Source organism: Populus euphratica, unplaced genomic scaffold, assembly GCF_000495115.2.
Source record: "Populus euphratica unplaced genomic scaffold, PopEup_1.0 scaffold31.1, whole genome shotgun sequence".
Classification (NCBI taxonomy): domain Eukaryota; kingdom Viridiplantae; phylum Streptophyta; class Magnoliopsida; order Malpighiales; family Salicaceae; genus Populus; species Populus euphratica.
In genome coordinates, this window is record NW_011499850.1 from 149,990 (window position 1) to 174,719 (window position 24,730).

At 36.6% G+C, this 24,730-nt stretch overlaps 3 protein-coding genes across 4 annotated transcripts; 2 read left to right on the forward strand and 1 right to left on the reverse strand.

Moving 5' to 3' along the window:
* The first annotated feature begins 9,286 nt into the window (after positions 1 to 9,286).
* LOC105121297 (leucine-rich repeat extensin-like protein 2) lies at positions 9,287 to 11,017 on the forward strand. The gene is given in 1 exon segment (XM_011019896.1): positions 9,287 to 11,017. A coding segment is annotated over 1 exon segment (1,731 nt).
* A 2,814-nt stretch (positions 11,018 to 13,831) lies between these two features.
* On the forward strand, positions 13,832 to 19,248 carry LOC105120874 (vacuolar protein sorting-associated protein 26B-like). Of its 2 annotated transcripts, none has more exons than XM_011019258.1 (12): positions 13,832 to 13,940; positions 14,049 to 14,094; positions 14,202 to 14,295; positions 14,377 to 14,451; positions 14,569 to 14,641; positions 15,240 to 15,284; positions 15,910 to 16,021; positions 16,838 to 16,904; positions 17,237 to 17,281; positions 17,527 to 17,582; positions 17,865 to 18,040; positions 18,350 to 19,248. In XM_011019258.1, exons 3-12 carry the CDS (start codon positions 14,257 to 14,259, stop codon positions 18,526 to 18,528), a joined length of 867 nt encoding a protein of 288 aa, XP_011017560.1. In that variant the 5' UTR covers positions 13,832 to 13,940; positions 14,049 to 14,094; positions 14,202 to 14,256; the 3' UTR covers positions 18,529 to 19,248. The 2 variants fall into 2 exon arrangements, with proteins under 2 accessions (XP_011017560.1, XP_011017559.1); XM_011019257.1 differs by having other exon boundaries at positions 14,202 to 14,276.
* Positions 19,249 to 20,836: 1,588 nt separating this feature from the next.
* On the reverse strand, positions 20,837 to 24,724 carry LOC105120875 (probable protein phosphatase 2C 44). Its single transcript, XM_011019259.1, has 5 exons — positions 23,805 to 24,724; positions 23,209 to 23,466; positions 22,842 to 23,118; positions 22,475 to 22,629; positions 20,837 to 21,391 (listed from the first exon to the last, which is right to left on the reverse strand). Exons 1-5 carry the CDS (start codon positions 23,874 to 23,876, stop codon positions 21,254 to 21,256), a joined length of 900 nt encoding a protein of 299 aa, XP_011017561.1. The 5' UTR covers positions 23,877 to 24,724; the 3' UTR covers positions 20,837 to 21,253.
* Between the last annotated feature and the right edge of the window lie 6 nt (positions 24,725 to 24,730).

Consider the following 24,730-nt stretch of genomic DNA (forward strand, 5'->3'; position numbering starts at 1 on the left):
ATAGCACGACTCTTTGGCTACATTGGAGTAAACAGCATTCAAAGTATCTCTTCCTCCGTTGTCAATGCAAAACCCATCAATCCAGTCTCTTATCCCTTCCAATGGGAACAATTCTGCGTTAAATGCAGCAGGGCAAGCAACTACAAACAGTTAGCCAGCGTAAATATGTGAACAGCCTGTAGTTTTAAAGCAAATTAAAAGCGTTCTGGTCATGAATTTCTGAGTGCCACTTCATGAACTAAGGATACACCATGATAATGGTATTTCTGTAGATAGAGCTTGAAAAATGTTGAGAAACCGTTGGGAAAATTAGGAACAATCGGACACCAATTTACTCGGATCAATTCAGGCGGAATACAATTCACAAATCTCCATGAATTTCTGAGTGCCACTTCATGAACTAAGGATACACCATGATAATGGTATTTCTGTAGATAGAGCTTGAAAAATGTTGAGAAACTGTTGGGAAAATTAGGAACAATCGGACATCAATTTTGTCCGGATCAATTCAGCGGAATACAATTCATAATTCACAAATCTCAATCTTTTTCCCTCTTTGTGTAATCAAAATCAGGATCAAACAATCAAAAAAAATAATGCAACAATCACACAAATCAACACCAAGATTTTTACGTGGAAAACCCGATGCGAAAAAAACCACGGAATCGTAGTCCACTTAAAACCTTTCATTATCAACAAATAATGGGTTCACAACTGTTCTTTCTTAGATTCAACTAAGGGCTATAACATAAATAACATCAAGAACAACTTATTCTTGGAATACAACAAGATTAAAGAAGAAGTATTTGAGAAAAACTCACAATACTAACAGCCCCATTTTCTGTCAAAACGACCAGTTTCTACACCACAAATCTGCGATCCAATAGCAGAATAAAGAGTAACATGTCTAGAAGCTGTTATTGAAATCTCAGCCCGATCCAACGGTGAATGAGCTGGGAATTGAAGAATGAAGACAAAGAGTACAGCTGCCTCTTCTTCCTCTATTTTTCTCTTCTCTCTTCTATTTTCTCTACACCACAAATCTTCGATCCAATAACAGAATAAAGAGTAACATGTCTAGAAGTTGTTGTTGAAATCTCAGAAAATAGAAGAGAGAAGAGAAAAATAGAGGAAGCAAAAGAGACAGTTGCCTCTTTTTTTAATTAATGTGGTGGTCCCACCATACGACTAAAAGATTGATGTCTTCTCCCAAGTGCAGGAGTGTCGAAGCAATAAATAACCCGGACAGTTGCCTCTCTTTTTAATTAATGTGGTGGTCCCACCATCACATGGTGCGGGACCACACATAACAAATCTCCTCCTCACGCACCATGTGAGAAATTCACCATACTAGCGATCAACATGCAAGCTTCAATTTAGAAGGGTCTGACAAGCTTGCTTTCCTTTTGCAAAACTCAAATTTCTCTCTTGGTAGAGGTTTGGTCATCATGTCTAACACGTTATCATCGGTATGGATCTTTTCAACAACAAATGACTTCATCTCCATAACATCTCGAATCCATTAATATCTAGCCTCGATGTGTTTTGATCGAGAGTGAAAAGTAAGATGTTACTAAGATGGATTGCACTTTGACTATCATAGTGCAACATAAAGTTCTCTTGAGCTAGGCCAAGTTCATGTAAGAAATTCTTTATCCATAACAACTCTTTGCCCTCTTTTATAAAAGCAATATATTCAGCCTTTGTAATGGATAATGCAACATATTTTTGCAATTTTGATTGTCATGAGACTGCTCCCCTTGCAAGCTTCATCAAGTATCCTGATATGGACTTTCTAGAATCAACATCACCAGTCATATCTGCATCTATGTATCCATCCAACACAGGTTTTTCATTACCAAAACATAAGTTGAAACTAGAAGTACCTTTAAGATACCCGAGTATCCATTTCACTACTAACCAGTGTTCTTTACCAGGATTGGAGAGGAACCAACTAACCACACCAACTGCATGAGCTATATCTAGCCTTGTGCAAACCATGGCATACATCAAGCTACCAACCGTGGATGCATGAGGAACCCTTTTCATCTCATCTTTTTCTTCATCACTTGAAGGACACTACTTAGAACTTAGTTTAAAGTGGCTTACAAATAGAGAACAAATAGGTTTGGAGTTGTTCATGTTAAATCTCTTAAGTACCTTTTGAACATATCTTTCCTGAGATAGCCAAAGTTTCTCCTTCTTCCTGTCATATGTGATCTTTATGCCAAGAATTTATTTTTCTGGTCCTAAGTCTTTCATTGCAAAAGACTTCTTCAACTCTTCCTTCAACTCTTCCTTCAACATCTGAATCTTCTTAGCATCATGGCCAACAATCAGTATATCATTCATATACAACAGGAGAATAATAAAGTTTCCATCTGGAAACCTTTTTATAAATTCATAATGATCAGAAGTGGTCCTGTCATAATCATGATCCACCATGAAAGAATCAAACTTCTTGTACCATTGTCTTGGAGCTTGTTTTAACCCATATAGGCTCCTTTTCAACTTGCAATCTAATTGCTCTTTACCTTTTGCTTCAAACCCTTCAGGTTGCTCCATGTAGATTTCCTTATCTAAATCACCATGGAGAAAGGCAGTTTTCACATCAAGTTGTTCAACTTCAAGATTCAAACTAGCAGCTAAGCTAAGCACAACTCGGATTGAAGACATCTTGACCACTGGTGAAAAGATTTCTTCAAAATCAATACCCTTCTTCTGATCGAAACCTTTCACAATCAATCTTGCCTTGACCTTGGCTGTGAGTAATGTTCATCAATTTTCAACCTAAACACCCATTTGTTATTGAGTGCTCTCTTACCTTTAGGAAGCTTCATTAACTCAAAAGTATGGTTTTCATGCAAGGATTTCATCTCTTATTGTATTGCTTGCAACCACTCACTTTTCTTCTTATGTAACATAGCTTCATCAAAACATTTTGGCTCTCCCTCATCAGTAACCAACACATACTCATGAGGAGAATATTTGGTGAAAGGTTGGCGAGGTCTAGTTGACCTTCTCAATTATGGCTCATCTAGAACTTCCTGCATAACCTGTTCGGGAATAACATCAATATTACCATTAGTTGATTTAGGATCGCCAACTAATGGCTCAATAAAAGAACCACCATTATCATCATTTTGCAAGTCTCCCCTATAATTAGCAGGCATCAAAGGTAACTGTGGAGTAGGTCTTGGATTTAAATTAGATGGAATAAAAGTGGTAGACTCTGTTTTCTCCTTTTATTCAAAGTCTTCAATGGTTTGATCTTCAAAGAAAATAACATCTCTACTTCTCACAATTTTCTTCTCCTTCGCACAACCTATTGCCAAACTCATCATCTTCAGAGCCCAAGAAAATACACTGCTTTGTCTTGTTATCAAGTTTAGACCTTTCATCTCTAGGAATATATATAAATACTTTGCATACAAACACTCTTAAATATGTATAAAAGACATCATTTCCTTTCCAAACTTTATCTGAAACATGAAATTCAAGAGGAACTGATGGAAAAAGGTTAATCATGGCACTACAGTCTTTATTGTCTCACCCTAAAAAGGACTTAGGCAACTTTGTATGAGAGAGCATACATCTAATTCTTTCAACAATAGTTCTGTTCATTCTCTAAGCCACTCCATTCTGCTGTGGAGTCTTAGAAACTGTCTTCTCCAACTTGATATCATGTTCCCTACAGTACTTCTAAAAAGGACCCCTGTATTCACCATCATTGTCAGCTCAAATACATTTGAGCTTTCTACTAGTTTCTCTTTCAACTCTGGCATGGAAATCCTTAAAGACATCAAACACCTGATCTTTAGATTTCAAACAAGTGGCCCAAATTTTCCTGGAGTAATTATCAATAAAACTAACAAAGTACAATGCACCTCTAAGAGACTTGTCAATCATAGAGCAAACATCAGTATAAACTAAATCAAGAACATGTGATCTTTTATGTGAAGGTGATCTTTGAAACGCAACTCTGTGTTGTTTACCAACTAAACAATGAGTACATGTGTTCAAGTTCATACCTTTTAATGGAAGGTATTTCTTCTTGGCAAGAATGTCAAGGCCTTTCTCAGTTAAATGTCCAAGCCATTTATGCCATAAATTAGTATAACAATCTTCAATTGCATTCACCTCCCCTTTGATCATCTTGGCTTGTGACATGTAAAGACCCATCTTCTTCTCTTTAGCAACAATTAGGGAATTTCTTGAGAGCTTTCATTTACCATCTCCAAAGTAATTGTGATAGCCTTCTTCATCAAGAGTACCTGTAGAGATCAAGTGTGGGCGCATATCAGACACATGCCTAACATCTTTGAGTAGCAACTTGCACCTAGTATTAGTTTCCAAACAAATGTCTCCAATGCCCACAACACTAGCCATCCCTTGATTTCCCATCCTAACTTGACCAAAGTCACCAGCAGTGTAGGATGTGTAAAAATCATGTCGGGTATAACATGGTAAGAAGCTGTTGAATCTGCAACCTAGGTGGTATTTTGATATGCAAGATTAACACAACCATCATCATAAATAATGGCAATATCACAATTAAATACAACTACAACTGTATCATTCTCTTTATTCTTGTTTTCATCTCTACCCTTTATATCTTTTTTATATTTTCTGTAATCTTTTTGCATATGCTTAGATTTGTCACAATAATAACACTTAAAATCCTTCATTGATTGAGATCTTCCTTTTGGCTTTCATTTGTCTTTTCTATTGCTAGATTCTTTATCTTGTTTGTCGTGAGAGAACCTGCTTGGACTTCTCCCTCGACTTTCTGTAACAAGTGCATGAAACTCAAAAGTGTTTATCCCTTTCCTTCTCTTCTCTTCATTGAGAATACAATCCTTCACTATTTTCAAAGTGATCTTTCCATTCAGAGTAGAATTGTTAAGTGACATCACCAAAGTCTCCCAACTATCTGGCAATGAACTCAATAAGATTAGTGCTTGTATTTCATCGGCTAACTCAAGATTCATCAATGACAGCTAATTCAAGAACCCCTGGAATACATTTATATGCACTAAAGCATCTTCACCATCTCTATACTTCAAATTCACAAGGTCTCTAATTACAAAAACCTTATTTTATGCACTCTCTTTAACAAATGTTTCTTCTAACACTTTCCAAACTGTATAGCAGTCATGTTCTTGAGAAATATGATTAATGGACTTAGAATATATCCATTTTCTAACATTAGTAGTAGCCTTTCTATTAAGCCCATTCCATTTTACATCATCCATTTTATCAGGTTTTATTCCTTTACATTCAATCAGCAAAGTCAAATCATTGCAATATAAGTGATCCTCCATCATTGTTTTCCATAGAAAATAATTTGAGGAAGTGAGCTTTATCATGCCCAAATCTTCCCTTTTCATTTTAACCGCACAAAAAATTCAATCTACACAATCAATGCTCTGATACCACTTTGTTGGGAAAACTAGGAACAACCGGACACCAATTTACCTAGATCAATTCAGTGGAATACAATTTACAATTCACAAGTCCCAATCCTTTTCCTTCTTTATGCAATTAAAATCAAGATTAAACAATCAACAAAAATAATGCAATAATCACACAAATCAACACCAAGACTTTTACGTGGAAAACCCGATACTGGAAAAATCACGGAACTATAGTCCACTTAAAACCTTCTACTATCAACAAATAATAGGTTCATAATTGTTCTTCCTTAAATTCAACTAAGGGCTACAACATAAATAACATCAAGAATAACTTATGAATAGTTAGCTTATGTTTTTTTTTTTTCAAGAGATACAACTATTTTTTTAATTAATGTGATGATATCACCATCACATGGTATGAAATCACACATAACAGAATGATCCTTGTTTATATGCTAGCAGATGTTAGATACTTGCATGCCTGATACTAACTTTTGGTTGCCTTTTATAATCCTTCAGAAATATGGTGCAAAGGGAAACTGTTTCAGGGGATGCAAGCATCTGGTTAAAAGAAAGATGGCTTCCTGGAGAGTTACGAGATTCGTGCTTCTCTTATATGGGACTTGCAATTAGATATGCTTTCCAAGCCAGGTTTATGAATTGAGAGATTTGTTTTTAGTAGCCAGTAAAATCCTAGAAACAAAAATATGGAAGGAGCTGGAAATGCCAGCACTGCAACTGTGACTTAGGCCTTTGTGATCCTATCCTTGATTTCTAGTCTTAGCGAGTCTTATTGGTCTGTTCCTTGTTCACACCCAGATTCCAGAAGAAGCACCTCCAGAGGAACATGTCTTCCAGAAAATATTTTACAGGGCACAGAAAAAGTAAGGGAAGTTGATTGACGAGCTACACAAGCACATTGCTAATACTTGTATTAGAGAGATGGATAACCAGTATTTGGCAAGAGGAGAAGGGGGAACACATTCTGCATCAGTTTTCCAACATTCTTGTTGCTGGGATTTGTGTTCTTGAAAAGAAATGTGGTTTCACTAGTTGGGTCAATTGCATCCTGGTGGTGTGATGTGAGCTTTTACCATGGTATCTTACTTGTTCCCAGCCCAGCATTAAGAAGGAGAATAATAGTGATTCTTTCCTATGCAAATTAAGAAGGAAACTCCGAAATTAGTAGAAGATAGCAGCATACTAATAAGATACAATTGAATGTTGGCCCAAACTCAAAAATTGGATTGCAAGTTAGATAAATCCAAGCTTTGATTAAACATCTAAAATAACATTGTTTTGGAAGAAAAAATCCTTAAAATGATGCCGATTCAATTAAAAAAAAATGCTTGTAGTGAAACCCAATCTACATCAAATTTCATCTCAATAGACTGTTAAGTTTACTAGGTTTTATAACTGGTGTCCAATGCAGAAGAGAAACAGTCTGGGAAAAAAAAGGGAAGAGCAGTCGGCAACTGTAAACCTGCACCACACGTGTGACTGACTGTGCTTTCTTAAACCTTGACCGTGATCTGCATTCGTTGATGGGAGAAAACGAGCAAAGTTACATGGAAAGAAGGCAGGACCGACTGCTTTGCTTAGCTAAACAACATCACATCACAAATGATGAATGATTCTCCACCGCAACGCGTTTTCAATTTCAAGTTTTCTTTGCAAAGTAAGCAAGTAACCATATTAAGCCTTTCCCTCCCCCCGGGCCTAGCTCCACCATTGTATTTTTCAGGACCCATGTCTCCTTCACTTACCAATCATAAAACTCTGCTCCCTCTCATGTAATTCAATGATAATTAAATATTTTAAACCTTCCTCCTCGGTAGACAAGCGAAGAAACATTAATTTCTAATCCCGTTCCTGGGTAGGGTCCGCCAGGGCATACATCATCATGTTCTCGATGCAGTGTGATGTCCCATGTCTCTCATGCAGTTCTCTACTTAGAAAGGGGTTCTGTTCATGCTCGTCATGTCGATGACTTTTTCTTGTGTTTTTTCAAGAAAGAGTAACCAGGCAAACTGATCTCTTGGCCAAGGATGGAGCCATGCTGATTGCTGACCAATGTCTAATGCATGTGCTGTTGCTGTCGGCTGTAACTAGCTAGATAGCTTGTCCCATGTTTTCATCGACGATAAATTAGGTAATTACCAGCTAAAATTTAATTAAATACCAAAATAGTACATGATGAGAAATTTGTAGTGACGTAACGGGTTTGAAAATACCATACTTCTTAAATGTGATAATTAATGTAACGGTTTTAAACCGTAATATTTTTAAAAAAATTATTTTGAGAAATAACTGAATATTTAATAAAATTACGGATGATTTTAACTATTATAAGATTTTGAATCATTTTCATGTTTCAAGCTAAAAACATTTATTAAAAATATTTTTTATTTATTTTATTATTTTATATAGTTAAAATATTTATACTTTTATAAAAATTTGGAAAAACTTTCTTTTATTATATTATGTAGAATTGTACCTAAAATTTTATTTTGTTTAAAAATAAACTTGCAAAAAACTATAAAATATATAAATAATAAATTCTAATTGAACTTAATATATTTCATAATCATAAGTAACCAACAAAATAAATATAAAATAATTTAATAATATATTATTTAAGTAATTCTAAAATATATAAATATAACTTATTTATCTAACCGCATTTACTAAATTATTTGGATTTATTAGTAGCATGTTTGTCTCTAGCTTTTACTCCTCTTTAAGTAGTTTTGTCTTCTATCATGATATCATCAAAACTTAATATTTTTTTTAAAATTTAATATTTCTCCAAAGATTTTAAATTGAGTGCAATAAACATTTAATTATTTGAAGTTAAAATATGAACTTTGTTTTTTTTTTTTATCATTATTATGAAAATAGTATATAACTCCTATATCAAGAAACCAACATAGAATATGTTTGTTTTAGAGATTGAAATCAAAAATTGTAAATGAACCATAAAAGAACTTAAAAATAAAAACTAACAAAAACTAACTTATATGGGTGCATTTTACGCATAATTAAATTGTATCCAACCTTAACTTCAACTATACTTCAACTATAATATATAAACACAAACACACTAATAATATTAATAAAATATTAATATTAGATTAAAAGATAAATAAATTTTAAATTATCATGTTTTAAAAATAAAATATTTAATTAATATTTCCTTTCATGAGCATAAAAAAAAAATCAAATTATATCGTCTCATCAAAAAATTTTAAGCTGTACCATTTCTCTGAATTTTTAAGTTTACGGAAAAAAAAACTTTTTTTAACAAAAAAAAAAAAAACACAAAGGAGAACAGCTATGGAACTGAGTAACGACCCTTTTTGGACCTCCCTTCTTTTTGCGAAAAGAAAAGGAGCAGTCAACTAGATTGCTTGGTCGTTTTGGTTAGTGGGACGGTGGCAGACACGTCCTCTCCGGCTCTACTTGGAGGTCAATGACAATAACACCGTCAACTCACGGGCAAAGGCACTACCTAGGGTTGGAATTTCCATGGGTCTCCATTCCCACCCCCAATAACATTTCTCGTTTCTCAACCCTGTTTCTTTGGTGCAGACGTGCCAGCATGTTGTCATTTCAAATTACTAGTCTCAGATAACCCCAGCTGCTAACCTCGATTGAACTTAAAAAGCAGGGTGACAGGTAATAACTAAAATAAAAGGAGAGAAAATAATCAAAATATTTTCAAAAAACAAAATCAAATATTATACTCTCTTGCGAAGCAAAGCGTAGGGAGATGGGAATAGGCGAGCAGTCCAGCTAGCGTATATCCCCCATATCACACCACCTCTCTCCTTCATGTGACTTGCTTCTCTTCATACAAGCAATCATCAATGCCTCCTCCTCCTCCTCCTCCTCGCTCCTTCTTGATTCTTTTCTTGCTTGTTTCCACTCCCTCTTTCCTCCTCCAGATCTCCTCTGCGGCCCATGAAGATGGAGATCATGATATGGACGCAGATCCAACCCTCAAGTTCGAGAACCCTCGGATCCGCTGAGCCTACATTGCCTTGCAATCATGGAAGCAAGCCATCTTTTCAGACCCATTCAACTTCACAGCCAATTGGAATGGCTCAGACGTGTGTTCTTACATGGGAGTCTTCTGTGCTCCATCCCCCAAAAACAAGAAAATCAGGGTGGTGGCTGGCATTGACCTCAACCATGCTGACATTGCTGGCTATCTTCCTACCGAGCCAGGCCTTATCACCGATCTGGCGCTCCTCCATATCAACTCCAACAGATTCTGTGGGGTCGTGCCCAGTAGTTTCCGCAAAATGAAGCTGCTCAATGAGCTGGACCTGAGCAACAATCGGTTCGTGGGTAAATTTCCCAAGGTTGTGCTCTCCTTGCCTTCCCTCAAGTACTTGGATCTGCGCTTCAACGAGTTTGAAGGTTTTGTGCCCTCCCAGCTCTTTGACAAGCCCCTTGATGCTATCTTCTTGAATGACAATAGGTTCCGATTTGGCATCCCGGAGAATGTTGGAAACTCTCCTGTTTCTGTTGTTGTCCTCGCAAACAACAACCTTGGTTGGTGTATTCCAGACAACATTGGGAAGATGGGCAAAACCCTAAACGAAATCATTCTCATGAATGACAATCTCACTGGGTGTTTGCCTCCCCGGATCGGTATGCTCAAGGAAGTAACTGTGTTTGACGTGAGCTTCAATCATCTGCAAGGCGCTCTACCTTCCAGCATTGGAAACATGAAGAGTGTCGAGCAACTCGACATTGCACACAACAGTTTCACAGGTGTTGTTCCTGATATTGTTTGCCAGCTGCCTAATTTGCAAAATTTTACCTACTCTTTCAACTATTTCACCGGCGAAGCTCCAAGCTGTGCTGCTATTGGAGTAGTCTCTAATGGTACCCAGAATTGCATTCCCGGCAAGATGAATCAGAGATCAGCTAAACAATGTTCTTCTGAAGCTGCACGCCCTGTTGACTGCAGCAAGTTCAAATACGGTGGCGGTGGTCGAGGTGGCGAAAATGGCTCTCCATTAACACCACCACCACAGACGAGAGGTATTCCAGTTGGAAGGCCAGCACCAAATCCTGCACCCATGAGAAAGCCATTTGTTGCATCACCACCACCTCCCACTTCCAAGTCTTCACCTTCCACCAGATCTCACCCACCACCACCTCCCACAAGGTCTTTCCATCCACCACCATCTCCACATTTTGCATCCCCACCAGCGCCCCCTAAAAAAGCATCACCCAGAACACACCTTCCACCACCAACGCCGCCCCCGCCCCCGCCTGTTGAACAACAGCCACCAACTTATCACCATATACCGCCGCCGCCACCTTCTCCTCCTCCACCTAACCATTACCGTTCTCATTATGCACCACGGCCACCTATCAAAAAGGTTTCACCAGGCACACCTAGCCATGTACCACCACCTCCACCATCGAGTGTAAACAGGCCTCAGGTGCCTAAATATAAACCCCCACCGCCCCCACCACCCTACCAATACAAAACACCAACGCCACCAACGCAGTCTGCTGAAGTTCCATCACCAAGCTACCACACTTACTCTCCACCCCCACCCCCCTCCACCAACAAATGAACACGCACATTCTCCACCCCCTCCTCCAACCCAGTCTGCGGTTCCCGTTCCAACACCAGTAGAGCATTACCCACCCAAAACAGCTTTTAGTCCACCTCCACCATCAATTGGGTGTATAATCCCAGAATCACCACCCCCACCATCACCTGCGCCAAGCTATCAGCACTCACAATCACCTCGACCACCTTCACCGACGCCAAGCTATCATCACCCGCAGTCACCGCCGCTACCATCACCCACGCCGAGCTATCAACACCCACAATCACCTCCACCACCCTCACTATCGCCAACGGCGTCCCCACCGCCACCGCCACCGCCACCAGCAGTAATAGAGACCACTCCACTTCCACCGATTATAGGAGTATCGTACGCATCTCCTCCTTCCCTCAGTAATTCCCTACTACTAAGTGGCAGGTGGATGACACTGGTCATGAGAATAAAGACGTGAGAAGAGATGAGAAATTAATATTCTGTGGCGTACGTCTACAACGTTGGCGTTGATCCATTGCTTCGGTTCCACTCCCACGACAACATTAATTGTGTGTTTTTGCGAAACCACGTGTATAAATATAGAGTTATAATTCTTTTGTAATTTTGTTTTTAATTTTCTAAAGAAGAAATTTCAAGTTGATCAATCTATAGCCATCACATCAGTACAATCTAATCCATTGTATAAATAAATAGCCCCCGTATCTCTTCTTTATTTATTTATGAGTACGGGTATGGTATGCCATCGTAATAATGCAGTGAACTGGTTGTGCAGCTAGCTGTCAATTCGATGGCGGAGGGAGGGAGTTTGGGTTCACCAACACCCCCTCCTCTGCCCTATTCAGACAGAAGCTATAAAGTCCATATGATAGCAGTGTGCCTCTGATTTTTTTTCTTTTTGTTGGTACGGCGACAAGAAAAAGAAAAACTAGCTAACTCTACAGCACAGATGACCCCATTAAAAATCAGCAAGGAGTCAACCCGTTGTTCCTCTTGCAGTAGACTTAGCCATAGAAGTATTAGCTTCCCTGTATGTATGGGAAATCTGAACCACCCAGTTCCTTGAAAGCAGCTCCCTGATGTCAACTCCATACTTGTGATACTTGGCATAACCTGCAGACAGCAACCTAATAACATCTTTGGAGTCAGAATTACAAAGAATCTGTCTTAACCCCGACCTCGTGCTAGTTGTAGCCTTTGTATTAAAGCTAACAACACTGGAAGAAGGTTACATCCAATTCATCCAAATCCAGTAAAACCCATTAAGAAAGCCCCTTTTGAAGACCGTATAAAGCCCGCCAAATCCAATTCTACCAGGATTGCCAATGGAACTACCCTCCACATCCAGCTTGACAAACTCTTGTGGCGGTCTCTGCCATGAAACGTGAGTCAGATTAGCACCTTCTACAAGACACTTTCCCCAAGACATCTCACAATCATCTACCAACCTGTATATTCTCCTGATTCATAACCAGCCATCACCTACGTACGTAATCCCCACCAAGAACTACCATGTTTCGTTGTCTCCATGTCCACCACAGTGCAACTAGGAATAAATGAGTACTTCTGTCTGCAGAAGCAAAGGAAATGATCCACTTTCTTGTATCAGTACAATTAAAGCCTGAAGCATGCATTTCCAAATCCCAATCTATCCCATATCAACTTAGCCATCGGACAGTCCCTCAAGCAATGAACTATATCCTCCTCCTCCTCCGCCAAGTGACATCTACCACATCTTGCATCCGCTGTAAGCTTACGATGGAATCGCAAGATATTGGTCAGTAAGCTATTAATGTGGAACATTAGCCAAACAAAAAACTTGATCTTTTCTGGAGCTTGAAGCCTTACCACCCATCTCCATCTAGCATTCTCACTCAGCTCCCTAGACCTTGTGATCAGCCAATACTAAGCCAATTGTGATCAGTCAAACAGTAAGCCGCTGTCCGTAGCATTGCATTGGCTCTCGTCTTCTCTTCTTGTTCTAGGCTAGCAGCTGAGAGAGATTGCAGAGCACGGATAAATACTGATAGTAAAGATATTTTAGTTTTATCTCGAATTAAAATATATATTAAAAAAAACAGATTTTAAAGTTTAAATTAAATAAAAATACCTCCATCTATAAATCATAGCCAGGAACATGATTTAAACTTCATATCTAATACATAAAGTCATTAAAATCTTTAACATTCCATAATTTACACTAAAAACTGAAAGTACAACTCAACCAAAAAAGATTTAAAAATAAAAATAATTAAATTGTCTTGGAGCATTTTTACTAAGCATAAATAAATAAGCATATTAAATAAATAGTATAAAATCATGCTAAGCCTCTTTAATTGACAAATTAAACTTCTCATGGATCATATGATTCTTTTTAGCATAGTAGTAAAACCCTTTCAACGAGGATAAAAGGAAAGAAAACACATATAATAGCAATAAATTGATATGATACGATTTTCATGAGCTGGCATGGATGGATGGGACTTTTTTTTTTGTCTAAAATTTTATTTTTTATTTAAAATTATTTTTTAAATATATTTATGTCAAAAATAATTTTTTTTTTTTAAATATATTTTTAAATAAAAAATAACAGTGCAAAATAGGAACAGAATAACTAGGATCTGCGTAATGCCCATCATATCAGAGCCTGAATCAAATGGCCCATACCAGGCGGGGGCCTTTCCCAAATATGAAAACGGGCTGTGCCTTTGACATGCCAGGAATAGAATAGAAGGGCTAAATTGAATCTCAAATATCCTTTGGATGCTGTAACCAAAATATTCCTAGTTACGGGGACCGATTTGAAATTAATGTACGTGCGAACGCAATAGACAGAAAGGAAACTTCATGGTTTGCTTAGAGAAGAGAATCCGAATTAAATTCTCATTCTATTTACTCAACCATCATCGATCACTGACTCGCTCTTTCTCACTCGGTGAGTCAGGTTTCATTTCATTTCATCTCATCAGAAGTAAGCTGCGGCTGACTACTTAACGAGTGCTTCCTTTTATGTCGTTTTTTTTGCGATCTTGATCGGCTGCAGGTCCTTGTGATTGGATTCGAAGAATTTAATTTAATTCAGCGGAATGGTATCTTCTTTCTTTCCTCCTCCTTCATTAAATTACTATCATTTTCGTATTTTTGGTGTGTGTTTGGTGATGAGATTTGAGAGTATACTGGCAAATGGATGGATCAGAATTACCTAATTGGAGCTTTCAAGCCTTCATGTAATATCTCCATCACCTTTTCCGATGCAAAAAATCGCAAGCAGGTTTCTCCTCCTTAATTATGTATGTTCTCATGTTTTAATTAAGTTGGTTGGATCCATCAATTCATCATTGTTTGCAATTGTCGACTCCCTGCCGGCGTAGGTTCCGATGAAAAAGGAGAATGGCCAAACGTTGATGGTTCCGCTCTGCCATAGCCAAGAAAACATTGCTGGAAAGGTGCTCTGCTTTGGATTCTTTATTTTTTATGTTTGTATCTTCGAATGCTTGCTTACGTTTAGTGGCTTCTTCATTTATTTCCATTCCATTTGCTTTGCTGAGTGATGACGTGTTCAGATTTCTATAGAGCCACTGCAAGGGAAAAAGGTCGATCACATTGGTGTTAAAGTTGAACTTCTTGGCCAAATTGGTTAGTCCTCTTTTTTAAAAAAGAAAGAAAAGAAAAGGAAAATGGTTGCTCTTGCAACCCGTTCTTTGGTGAAACTTACCCCTCTTGTTTCGATGATTGCTATCTTTCACGTGTGGCAGTTCAGTCCCAAGTTCAAATATTTCTTTCTTTTTTTAATGGTCAGTTCAAAATTATTAAATATTTTTCCCGTAGGATTGGCCTCGCTGCTGTTTTGTTAACACTCCAGGCTTATAAACTAAGGATTGTATAACAGTGGTTTCAGCATAGGCATCATACAAAGCCTAAACCTGTCTTTAAATGTATCTTTGCTAAGTAAAAATATAAAAGCTGGAATTTAACCCATGGAAGATCGTGCTGAATAAGTTTGTAATGCTAGCTGTGCAAATAATTATTATACATAGCTACTACTTTGCTTCTTTTGAAAATACCCATCAGTTAGTTTTATGAGTTTTGCTATCACTCCTACTGTGAATTTGAACTGTTCTGTTTGCTAGTTAATTGGAATTGGATTATTTTGTACCATGTGCATTTTACCTTGTGTTAGTTGTCCTTCAATTGCTTTCCTAAGATTTAAGGAACTTTTTGTTCTACTTCACAGAGATGTATTTCGATAGAAGCAATTTTTATGACTTCGCATCCCTTGGTGAGTATACTATACATGTTATTTATTGCCTTGGTTTTAGATTTTTCTAGAAATGGTCCCTTTTTAGTATGTGGAAGTCTATTTTGTTTATTGCAATAATTTTGAAACCCAGATTGGATGAGGTGGCCTGCTTGAAAACCAGCAAACCCTTTAATTTGGTTTAGGTTACCATTCTAGTCCTTCCTGATAAAATGCTTGGTGAATTGTTTTGACCAGTGATGAAACTGGTCACTGAAGAGGAAGCAAAATGATCAATGTTCTGGGCTTCCAATTTAACTTCTGAATAAAAAGGTTGGACTTATACTGGTTCAGTGTTCCAAACACGTGCCGTGTTATTTTCTGGAGAAATCTGTTCCTGACTAAGCTATCAATTCTTTACTCCTTGTTTTATAAACATTAGAAAAAAAGTATATACCATGCATGTTCTTTTAAGCAATTTCTAAAATTTTCATGTACTCTTGCATACTTTTATTTGCTATCAACAATTGTGTTATTAATTATCAGTGCTATCTGATTGCTTGTACCTCCCATTGCTCTCTGCTCAAGACCTTTTAAACAGACATATTTGTACCCACACAATAATTGATTTGATTTCAGACATGATTCTGGCTTCTCTTTCTTGCAGTACGTGAATTGGATGTTCCTGGAGAAATATATGAACGAAAGACGTATCCGTTTGAGTTTTCCACAGTTGAAATGCCGTATGAGACATATAATGGGGTGAATGTGAGGCTCAGGTATGCCACTTATGTAGTCTTAAAATATGGTAGTTCCATATTTGCTTCGTATCCTTTCTGTTGTTTATTTCAAGGGGTGTTTTGTGGACAATCTGCTGTTAGTTTTACTTCTCAAATCATTTTCACTTCAATGTAAGCAGTTTTGAAAGTGGTTTTAGATTCCCTCCTTGATGCATTCTGTGCCCCTCTCATGGAGGTTGAATTGCTGTTTTCCTAATCAAATTGCACTTGTCCTTTTTTGAAAATTAAATATGGAATTAGTGATAATTGCACGCAGCTCCTTGCATTGTTTTATATATCAAGGCTCAAATCCATATGTAGCATGACTTTATTTAACAATAAAAGGCTGCAATTGATTACTTATCTCTACTATTGAAGCCAAAAGCAATTGAACATGTCATCACAATCTTGTATCTTTGCATCATTGGCTTCTTGATCGTAACGGTATCTCTATCACACTGTTGGCTTTTCATTTCTCTTTACCGTTAATTTTTGTCGTCTTTGAAGTTCAGCCTGTGCAGTAATAGCTGTTGTTTCCTGTTCATCCTATTGTTCATCTATACTGTTTTAATGTACAAAGGGATTTTTTTCCCTCACAATTACTAGTTCATTTTTATAGTGTATACACTCAATAGTATAGAGGGAAGAGAGATAAATGTGGAGTGCCAAAGGAGCAGTAGATGAAGATTGGATTAGGAATAATCACTTGCATAGCACTCAGTATGGAAATCTAAAATAACTAGATTTTATGAATTGGAATAGGTAAATGATGTTATAATAGTTAACTCATGTCACAATAGCATTTGCCTTTTACAGGTATGTTCTGAAAGTGACTGTCACCCGTGGTTATGCAGGTAGCATAATTGAATACCAGGACTTCATGGTAATTTTTAAGATATTCACCACTTTTCTTTCATGTGCACACGCACACCATGTTTGATGCTTATCAGTATATTTTTTATATTTTTTGGCTTGTATTTTGCAAATAGGACAAATCAAGTTGTATTATCTTGTTAGTTTATGAACTTGTCTGTATAGCAGACTGCATTTTTTGGAACTGAATGGATACGTTTGTTCTCACATATTTTAACCTAAATGGTTTTCTAATAGTTGCATCATGTTTAATTCAGTACAGGGTTAATTCTTGCACATTGTTCTCTTGCCTTTGTTATCAACACTTCTTATGTTTACCTTTGTTGAATTGTTATGTATCAGGTTAGCAACTATTCTCCCCCTCCACCAATCAACAACAGCATAAAGGTAAGCGAAAAATTCTACTATATGTTCCCGGCATCTCAGCTGGAGTGTTGTCTCATCACTTTGTGAGGCTCTGGTAGTTTTAGTGGGGAACTCCTTAATGTGCAAAGTAATGAATAGCAGCAAGCTAGCAATAGCCACTGTACACAATAAGAGATAGTTTTATGCCCTGTATGTCTAATTCACTGTAAGGTTGGCAATCTTTTGGTAATTCTAACTCGTTATGTTCTTCCTAACAACCTGTGCAGATGGAAGTTGGCATTGAAGATTGCCTGCACATTGAGTTTGAATACAACAAAAGCAAGTAAGACAAGAAAGACTCTATGAATAGGCTTTTTGTCAATTTCTTTTTGTTTGTTATGATCTTCTTTAGGCTTGAGGAATCCAAGTGTAGCAGGATAATGAGATCTGTAATTTGAAAATTCTTGTTCCTGTGGTTGCTGGATTATGTTGAACTGTGGCTTCTAATCAGCAAAGGAGCCTTTCCAGTTGAATGTGGCTAAACCATTGGGAGCTAAATTATTTAGCTGTAGACTTGATTGAAATTTCTGCTATGTTTTGACTTGTTGGAAATTAAATTATGCAGGTATCATCTAAAAGACGTGATTATCGGAAAGATATACTTTCTTCTAGTAAGAATTAAGATAAAAAATATGGATCTTGAGATCAGGCGTCGAGAATCAACAGGATCAGGGGCCAATACATATGTTGAGACAGAGACGTTAGCTAAATTCGAGTTGATGGATGGAGCTCCTGTCAGAGGTATGTTCAGCATTCTTCCTGAAATTTCTTGTAATCTAACCTACATAGCCACCGAGACAGAATGATGAATGTAGCGCAAACTACTACACTAGATTTACAAATTATCTATGTGAAGGGTTAGTTGAAAGTCTTTTGACCAATGTTTTGACCTTTTTCTAGTAAATTACCGATCTGAGTTTTTGAATAATCTTTTTTCCCCCCTTCAAATTTACATATATTTTGATGACTTTCTGATCTTTGAGTTGGGAGATATCCTTGTTTTTGTGTTTTTCAAAGCAATCTCATACAAGCATATGAATATTGTTTCAGGTGAATCAATTCCCATCAGATTGTTTCTTAGCCCTTATGAACTGACACCAACACATCGCAACATTAACAACAAATTTAGTGTGAAGTATTATTTGAACCTTGTTCTGGTTGATGAAGAGGATCGTCGCTATTTTAAGCAACAGGAAATTACAATATACAGGCTTCAGGAAAGTTCTTAATCATGTTTTGATACTCAGATATTGTTTTATCCGTTGAAAAGATAATAGATGATCAACTGACACCTAGCCTTGAAATTATTGGAGAGGGTCTTGTTCTGTTGACCGGTCTAGATTGATGTTTGTTCTTGCTTGGTCACTCCTTGGCAGAATTATGTACATGGGTCACATCTGGGTGGTGGAATACCAGTGTTTGCTTTCATGGTTTAATCATTAAAAAAAAAAAAAAATTGTCTTTCTGTAGCCAACAACCATTGTCAACGTTGACAGAGCTTGGCTCCCGGCACCTTATGTAACATTTTTTGCCCCCTCCAGGGGATTATCGAGAACAATTTCTGTTTGTCATCGCCCTTCATATTTTGTTTGGAAATTTCTCGAAGAGTGGTTATACTTTTGTGCTTATTTGTACAAGCCTATGAAACATGTACAAGTACTTTTGTGCTTACTCGTGCTGTCTGGCTTACCATGTTCCGGTACAAGGCATTGTTCGCAACTCAGTGCTTAAACTTGTTGCTTCATAGCTGGGTTCAGTACTTGTTTTGTTTGGGAATCTGAAAATGTAAAGTAAAAACAGAGCTACATGATCATATAATAGCATCATAGGATATTAGCAGGGTTTAGGGTTTTGGGGCTGTCAGCAGTTTCTTGCTCTATTAGTAACTGATGATTACTTTGATTGTATTCTTCAAAACACAAGAGACTATGAAGTATTTATGTTCTGGTGAAGATGATGGGCCTTTTTTTTTCTTATTCTTTTCTTGGAAATAAAAAACCCAGATGCCTGCATTTCATTGAATGTGAGGTTTAAAATTATTTTTCTTTCTCTTGTAGTTTTTCTTTTTCAAGGAAAAAACAGAAAACATGTCCGTTAAGAATAGAGAAAGATAATTTCATTGGAATTTGTTTTTAAGAAATGTCTTTCTATAATTATTAAGAAAAAAAATCAAAATCATAATTTATAGTAGTTTCTTTGATAATTTACTTGTTAAATGTTAATTTTATTTCGTTTAAATTAATAATGATCATGGAAAGGTTACTTCTGGTTAAATAAAAAAGCAAAGAAATATTTCTTATTATATTTATAACAAAGAATAGATTTATGACACTAATTAAAAAATGATATTATAAAAGAAATTAATTTAAATATTTTATATTTATAAAAAGCACTTGTATATAAAATAAAAATATTTTATTATTCATTATTTTAGTTTTTTCTTTTTTCATTTGAAAAATAATAAAATTTATACAAAAATAAACCATAGGAACTTATAAAATATGTTTTTCAAACTCACTTATAAATTTGAAAAAATAAAAAAAATTCTAAAATTAAAAAATATTTCAATTTTTCTATTTTCTCACTTTAATTTTTTTTTAAAAAATTAAAATAATATTTTTCTTCATAACAACATTTTAGCATGTATTTTTACAAATGCTCTATTTTCAATTTTTTAATGGTAAAAGTATATTAATTAACAAAAAAACCAAAGAGATGATGTTTTCAATGTGCACTATTTCATAATATACTATTCATTGCAATATTTTTTGTGCTTATTTTTTTTTTTCTAAATTCATATTTTTTATCATTTAATTTTTAATTTATTGTAGTTTGTTTTTATGTAATTATTTCAATTTCTTGACTAGTAGTGTGAGTTCGGTGAATTAGTATAATTAACTTGTTTTTTATTTTTATTTTTTTTATTCTTTAAGATTGAGTTGTTTAAAAATTAGATTTTATTATTTATTATTTATAAATTTATATTAGTCATATGAATTTTATTGGTCGACTCGGGTTGATTTATTTTTTTTATTTTGATTTTTTTCAATTTAATACTTCAGTATTGAATCGATTCAAAATTAAAAATTTTAAATTATTTTGATTTATTTTTAATGAGGTTATTTTAGTTTTATAATCCAGATTATGGGTTTAATAAGTTAACCCGAATTAACTTGTATTATTTTTACTTTTTTATTTTTATTAATTTTTTTAATTTTATTTTTTAAGGTTGAGTTGATTGAAAATTTGACTTTATAATTTTTTTAAATTTATTTTATATTGAAATATTATAATTTTATAATACAGGTTATAAATTTAGCATATTAATTTAAATTGGTATAAATTAATATAATATATTGTTGTTTTAATTTATTTAAAAAAAAAAAATCAAGGCAACAAAACGAGTCAAGAAAGCTGCTGCTGAAGAGCTGAAAGCTCCTGTAAATCTAAAGAACGGTATAACGATGAAGCTGCAAGAATGGCAAAAACAAAACAGCATAGGCCTGTACTTTTGTTTTCGAGGCAAAACACATCGCATGTATACCAAACCAAAGCATTTATTATCATCACAGCAACAAAGACACACACCAAAATTGTGTTATGTACACAGAATTAAATAAAAACCTAAGACCTTGTTTCTCTATCTATCATCAATCCAGCGAAACAAGCTTGCCACTCCCCATGAATCATCTCTGTGGACACACACACCCCCTGTATAGGGAGGTAGAGGGTGGCTCATGGATCAATGAGGAAAATCTTTCCTCAGTAAAAAAAATGCACACATTTCCACCTTGACTCCCTTTCTTTAAAAGCGAAACTACTACACAACACAAGCAAAAAAGGCCTCAAACCAAGCTTCCTACGGACACACCCAATCAGCTGACCATTTTACAGAGAAGACATGAACAAAGCAAGCGGCCTTGGCAAGTGGGGGCAATGTGCTCTCTCACTGGTTCATCCAAACCGGATCACAATGCATGATATATCATCTTTACTCTTTCTTGCCAGTGCCTCAGTTGTCAAGCGCTTAGCTGCCGCTCTTGGATCCTTGATTGGTTTCACTAAATCAACTGCCTCCTGATTCTTCATGACCTGCAGAATATCACAGCAAACCAGTGGATATACAGTAATAGTTACTCTTAAATGTGGCATGACTCAGTATCATGGACGTTATGTGGAGTAAATTCAGGAACATAAAGTATTGCAGTTCCATTGCAATCCAGGACTCTCGTAACAGAAACCAAAGTAAACACGAGTGATTCAGCACATGCTTCTGCAATCCAACAACAAATATCTATATATAGATGCTGGCGTACCATCAACTAACTAGCTCATAATTTTCAGCCAAGCAGTTCAATAACAGAGATGAAGCAAGCGGTATATGTTGTCGGAGTCAAGTTGCTGTATTTCTTACCACCATAAGTGAATTTTCATTAGTTTACAGTAATAAACACTAGGCTCTTACATCATTCACAACTGGGAAAAGATCAGGGACAGAAGAATTTCAGTAGAAGGGCACAATGGTTTTGAGGACTCAAGTTCATGCTCAATGTATAATCTCAATAATAAAAGCAGCCCAACTACAAATTGAAATCAATCCCATCCCTCGGCATGCAGAAAGAAATTCCAAAAATACACTAAAATGGTCAGAATACACGGTAAAAGCTTCTAGATAAGTTTCTTAAAATTGGCAATCTTATTCTTAAATAAGCACAGCGTATCCAGTTGCTATCACAAGGATGCACACATCAGTATTAGAGTTCAATGTCAGCTAGGATTTAGGTTCCTAGGATTTAGAGTTTGTAAGAGTTCTAATATGTTAGAACTCTACAATATTAAGATTATTATCTATTAGAATTTTATCAGTGTTAGGAGTTAGCTAATTGATTAGTTCTCATCTTAGTTATATAAAAGTAAAAGTCTAAGGCTATATATATAGCCATCTTAAGCATTCAGAATTATGAATGAGAAAACGTATGAAAATAATAAAGTGAAAGTGTTAGCTGCTGTGTTTTTCTTAGAGCAAAACCAACATGAGTTTTGTTCAACATCACAGCAAGTGTTACAATAAGAATTATCATTTCACACTCGCTTGAAGAAAAAATTATGGTGTGGGATGCGTGACAATGAAAAAATTAAAAAACTACAAGTTATTTAGGTATTTTAATCACTGACCTTCCACAATCCGTCGCTTGCTAAGATAACAAAGTCCATAGTTGAGTCTATAGGCACATATCTTACATCAGGCTCTGAGCTTAAATGCGCTCTAAGGCTTTGATCCCCAAAAGCTCGTGCAACTGCAAGTTGGCCATTAACCCTGGGTACATCTCCTGAAGTAATTATTAGTTTGTTCAGTAAGAAGAATCACAGCAGAAAAGCAATTCTTTAAAGAAACTAGAACGGTGTGATAAGTTTATACTATGGAAATGGTAAGCCAATTAACTGTCTTCATTATAGTAGCTAAAGTAGTCAGCAGAAAGTTCCACCAAAAGACAGAGACTTGAAAGCCATCAAACGTGAAAAAAAAATGGCGATATGTTACCAGGAAAGGTTATGACAAAGCCACCCCGCTTCTCAATCCTTTTTCTTTCAGTGTGTGGCTCATGGTCCACTGTAAGTTGATTGGCGAAGCCTCCTTCACACACAACAGCTCTAGAGTCACCAATGTTTGCGACCCATATGCCTTTGCCGTCGATAACAATTGCAGTGACGGCGGTAGAGCCCCCCGGGCCTAATTCCATGGAGTTCTCCAAAATGAAATGATTGGTGGAGCGATAAGCGTTCTTAATAGCAGCGGCAGTATCTTTCCAGAAATTGGGCTGCAAGCATCATCACAGGGAAAAAGATAAGAGTGGAAGGGGTGGTAATAACAATAGACATGGGACAGATGGAGGGAAGGACGGATGGACCTCGTCAAGGATGTTGTTGAAAAGATGATCTTTCAAATAACTAGGGACACGATTGCCAAGATGACCATCAAAGATGGCAAACAAACCAAGTTCATGATTCTTCTCTTTCCTGTATTCAGCAACATGGTAATCTTCCATGGCATGACCAGACTTGCCCTCGACCAAGTGGAAGCCATGGGACGATTTTTTAATGGAAGATTTACTTTTGCCCTTACCAGAAGAGTTTGGGGAGTATGAAGGATTGAGACAGGCACCACACTGCAATGAATCAATCACTGATCATCAAAATGTTTTATTCCCAAAACATCCCATCACACAAGGCCAACAATTCACTGTGCAATCGTGATCATACATACATACATGTGTGTGTGTGTGTGTGTGTGTGTGTGTGTGTTAACAGCTGATAGAGAAATTAAAAACAAAAGAAAGAGAAGCTTTCCGGACGGAATTCGATCAGTAAAATCCATAATATAAAGATGGGTTCAATTGATTGAAAGAATAACAAATAATAAATAAAGAAGAGGGAGCAGTATTTGATGAGATAAAAAGAAGTAGCGAGTAAAAGAGGGAGAGTGAAAAGGCAGATGATACGATACCATAAACTTGTGAAAGAGGCAGTTGGTGAAGTGAGAAGCACCCGTTGCTACTGCAACCGATTGTCTACTCATGTTATCTATACTTGTCTCTCTCAATCTCTGTCACTCAAGATTGATGATTTGATATGGCCATCTTCCTCCTGCTCCTAGTAAGACGAGCATCTCTTCTACAGATACATGCACGCGCATGTATGCAGCGAGGGAAAGAAAAGAAGAGGGGAAGGTTGGGCCTGAGATTCTTGTGCAAACAACTACCACAGAAATCCAATCCAAGACTCTGTCTGGATCAGGAGGAGTCAGAACGCAGCGACTCTTCGTTAACCCCCAGCGCTCAGACGAGGTCTGAACCTGATAGATGGAAAGAAGAGAGGAGAGGAGGAATTGTTGCCCTTGTTTCTCTCGCGTTTACCAAAATGAATCTAAATTTATTCTCCGTCAGTCCACCATGCGGCCGTCAAACAAAACAAACAGTTAAAAAGAGGATTGTCTTACTTACTATTGTCAGATAAACCATGTCCGAAAGACGATTATAAGCTCCATACATACTTAATATCGAAATTTTACATAACATCATACGTATTGTTCAAATAAAGACGGCGGCAGCAGCTGCCAGCAGCATTGCCTTTCACATCTCATCCTCTTTTCCTCTCTCATTTTAAAATACAAAAAAACAAAACAAAAAAAACTATGCGCTTGGTGAGTGCTTCATGGCTGCATTGCAGTTTCCTCCTGAGGGATGGTGTGCCGCACGCGGTTTCTTAATTGCTCATCTTTAATTGGTTTTTCTAACCACCGTAATTTGAAGAGCGTGGGTCGGGCGATCCGTCCAGAGTCCACCTCTTGAACTCACCTCTTTCGTTTTCTTCCTCTCCTTCCTTCCTCGAACCTTCCCACCACAATGACACCTTCCGCGCGCCCCCCCCCCC

Excerpts from the sequence above, each read along its gene's own strand:
- LOC105120874 (XM_011019257.1), top strand. Across the intron at positions 15,285-15,909 it reads TTATGACTTCGCATCCCTTG|TACGTGAATTGGATGTTCCT; the intron begins GTGAGTATACTA and ends TCTTTCTTGCAG. Across the intron at positions 16,905-17,236 it reads TTGAATACCAGGACTTCATG|GTTAGCAACTATTCTCCCCC; the intron begins GTAATTTTTAAG and ends GTTATGTATCAG.
- LOC105120875 (XM_011019259.1), bottom strand. The coding sequence starts at position 23,876 with ATGAGTAGACAATCGGTTGCAGTAGCAACGGGTGCTTCTCACTTCACC. Across the intron at positions 23,119-23,208 it reads TCAACAACATCCTTGACGAG|CCCAATTTCTGGAAAGATAC; the intron begins GTCCATCCGTCC and ends TGATGCTTGCAG. Across the intron at positions 22,630-22,841 it reads CTTTGTCATAACCTTTCCTG|GAGATGTACCCAGGGTTAAT; the intron begins GTAACATATCGC and ends TAATTACTTCAG.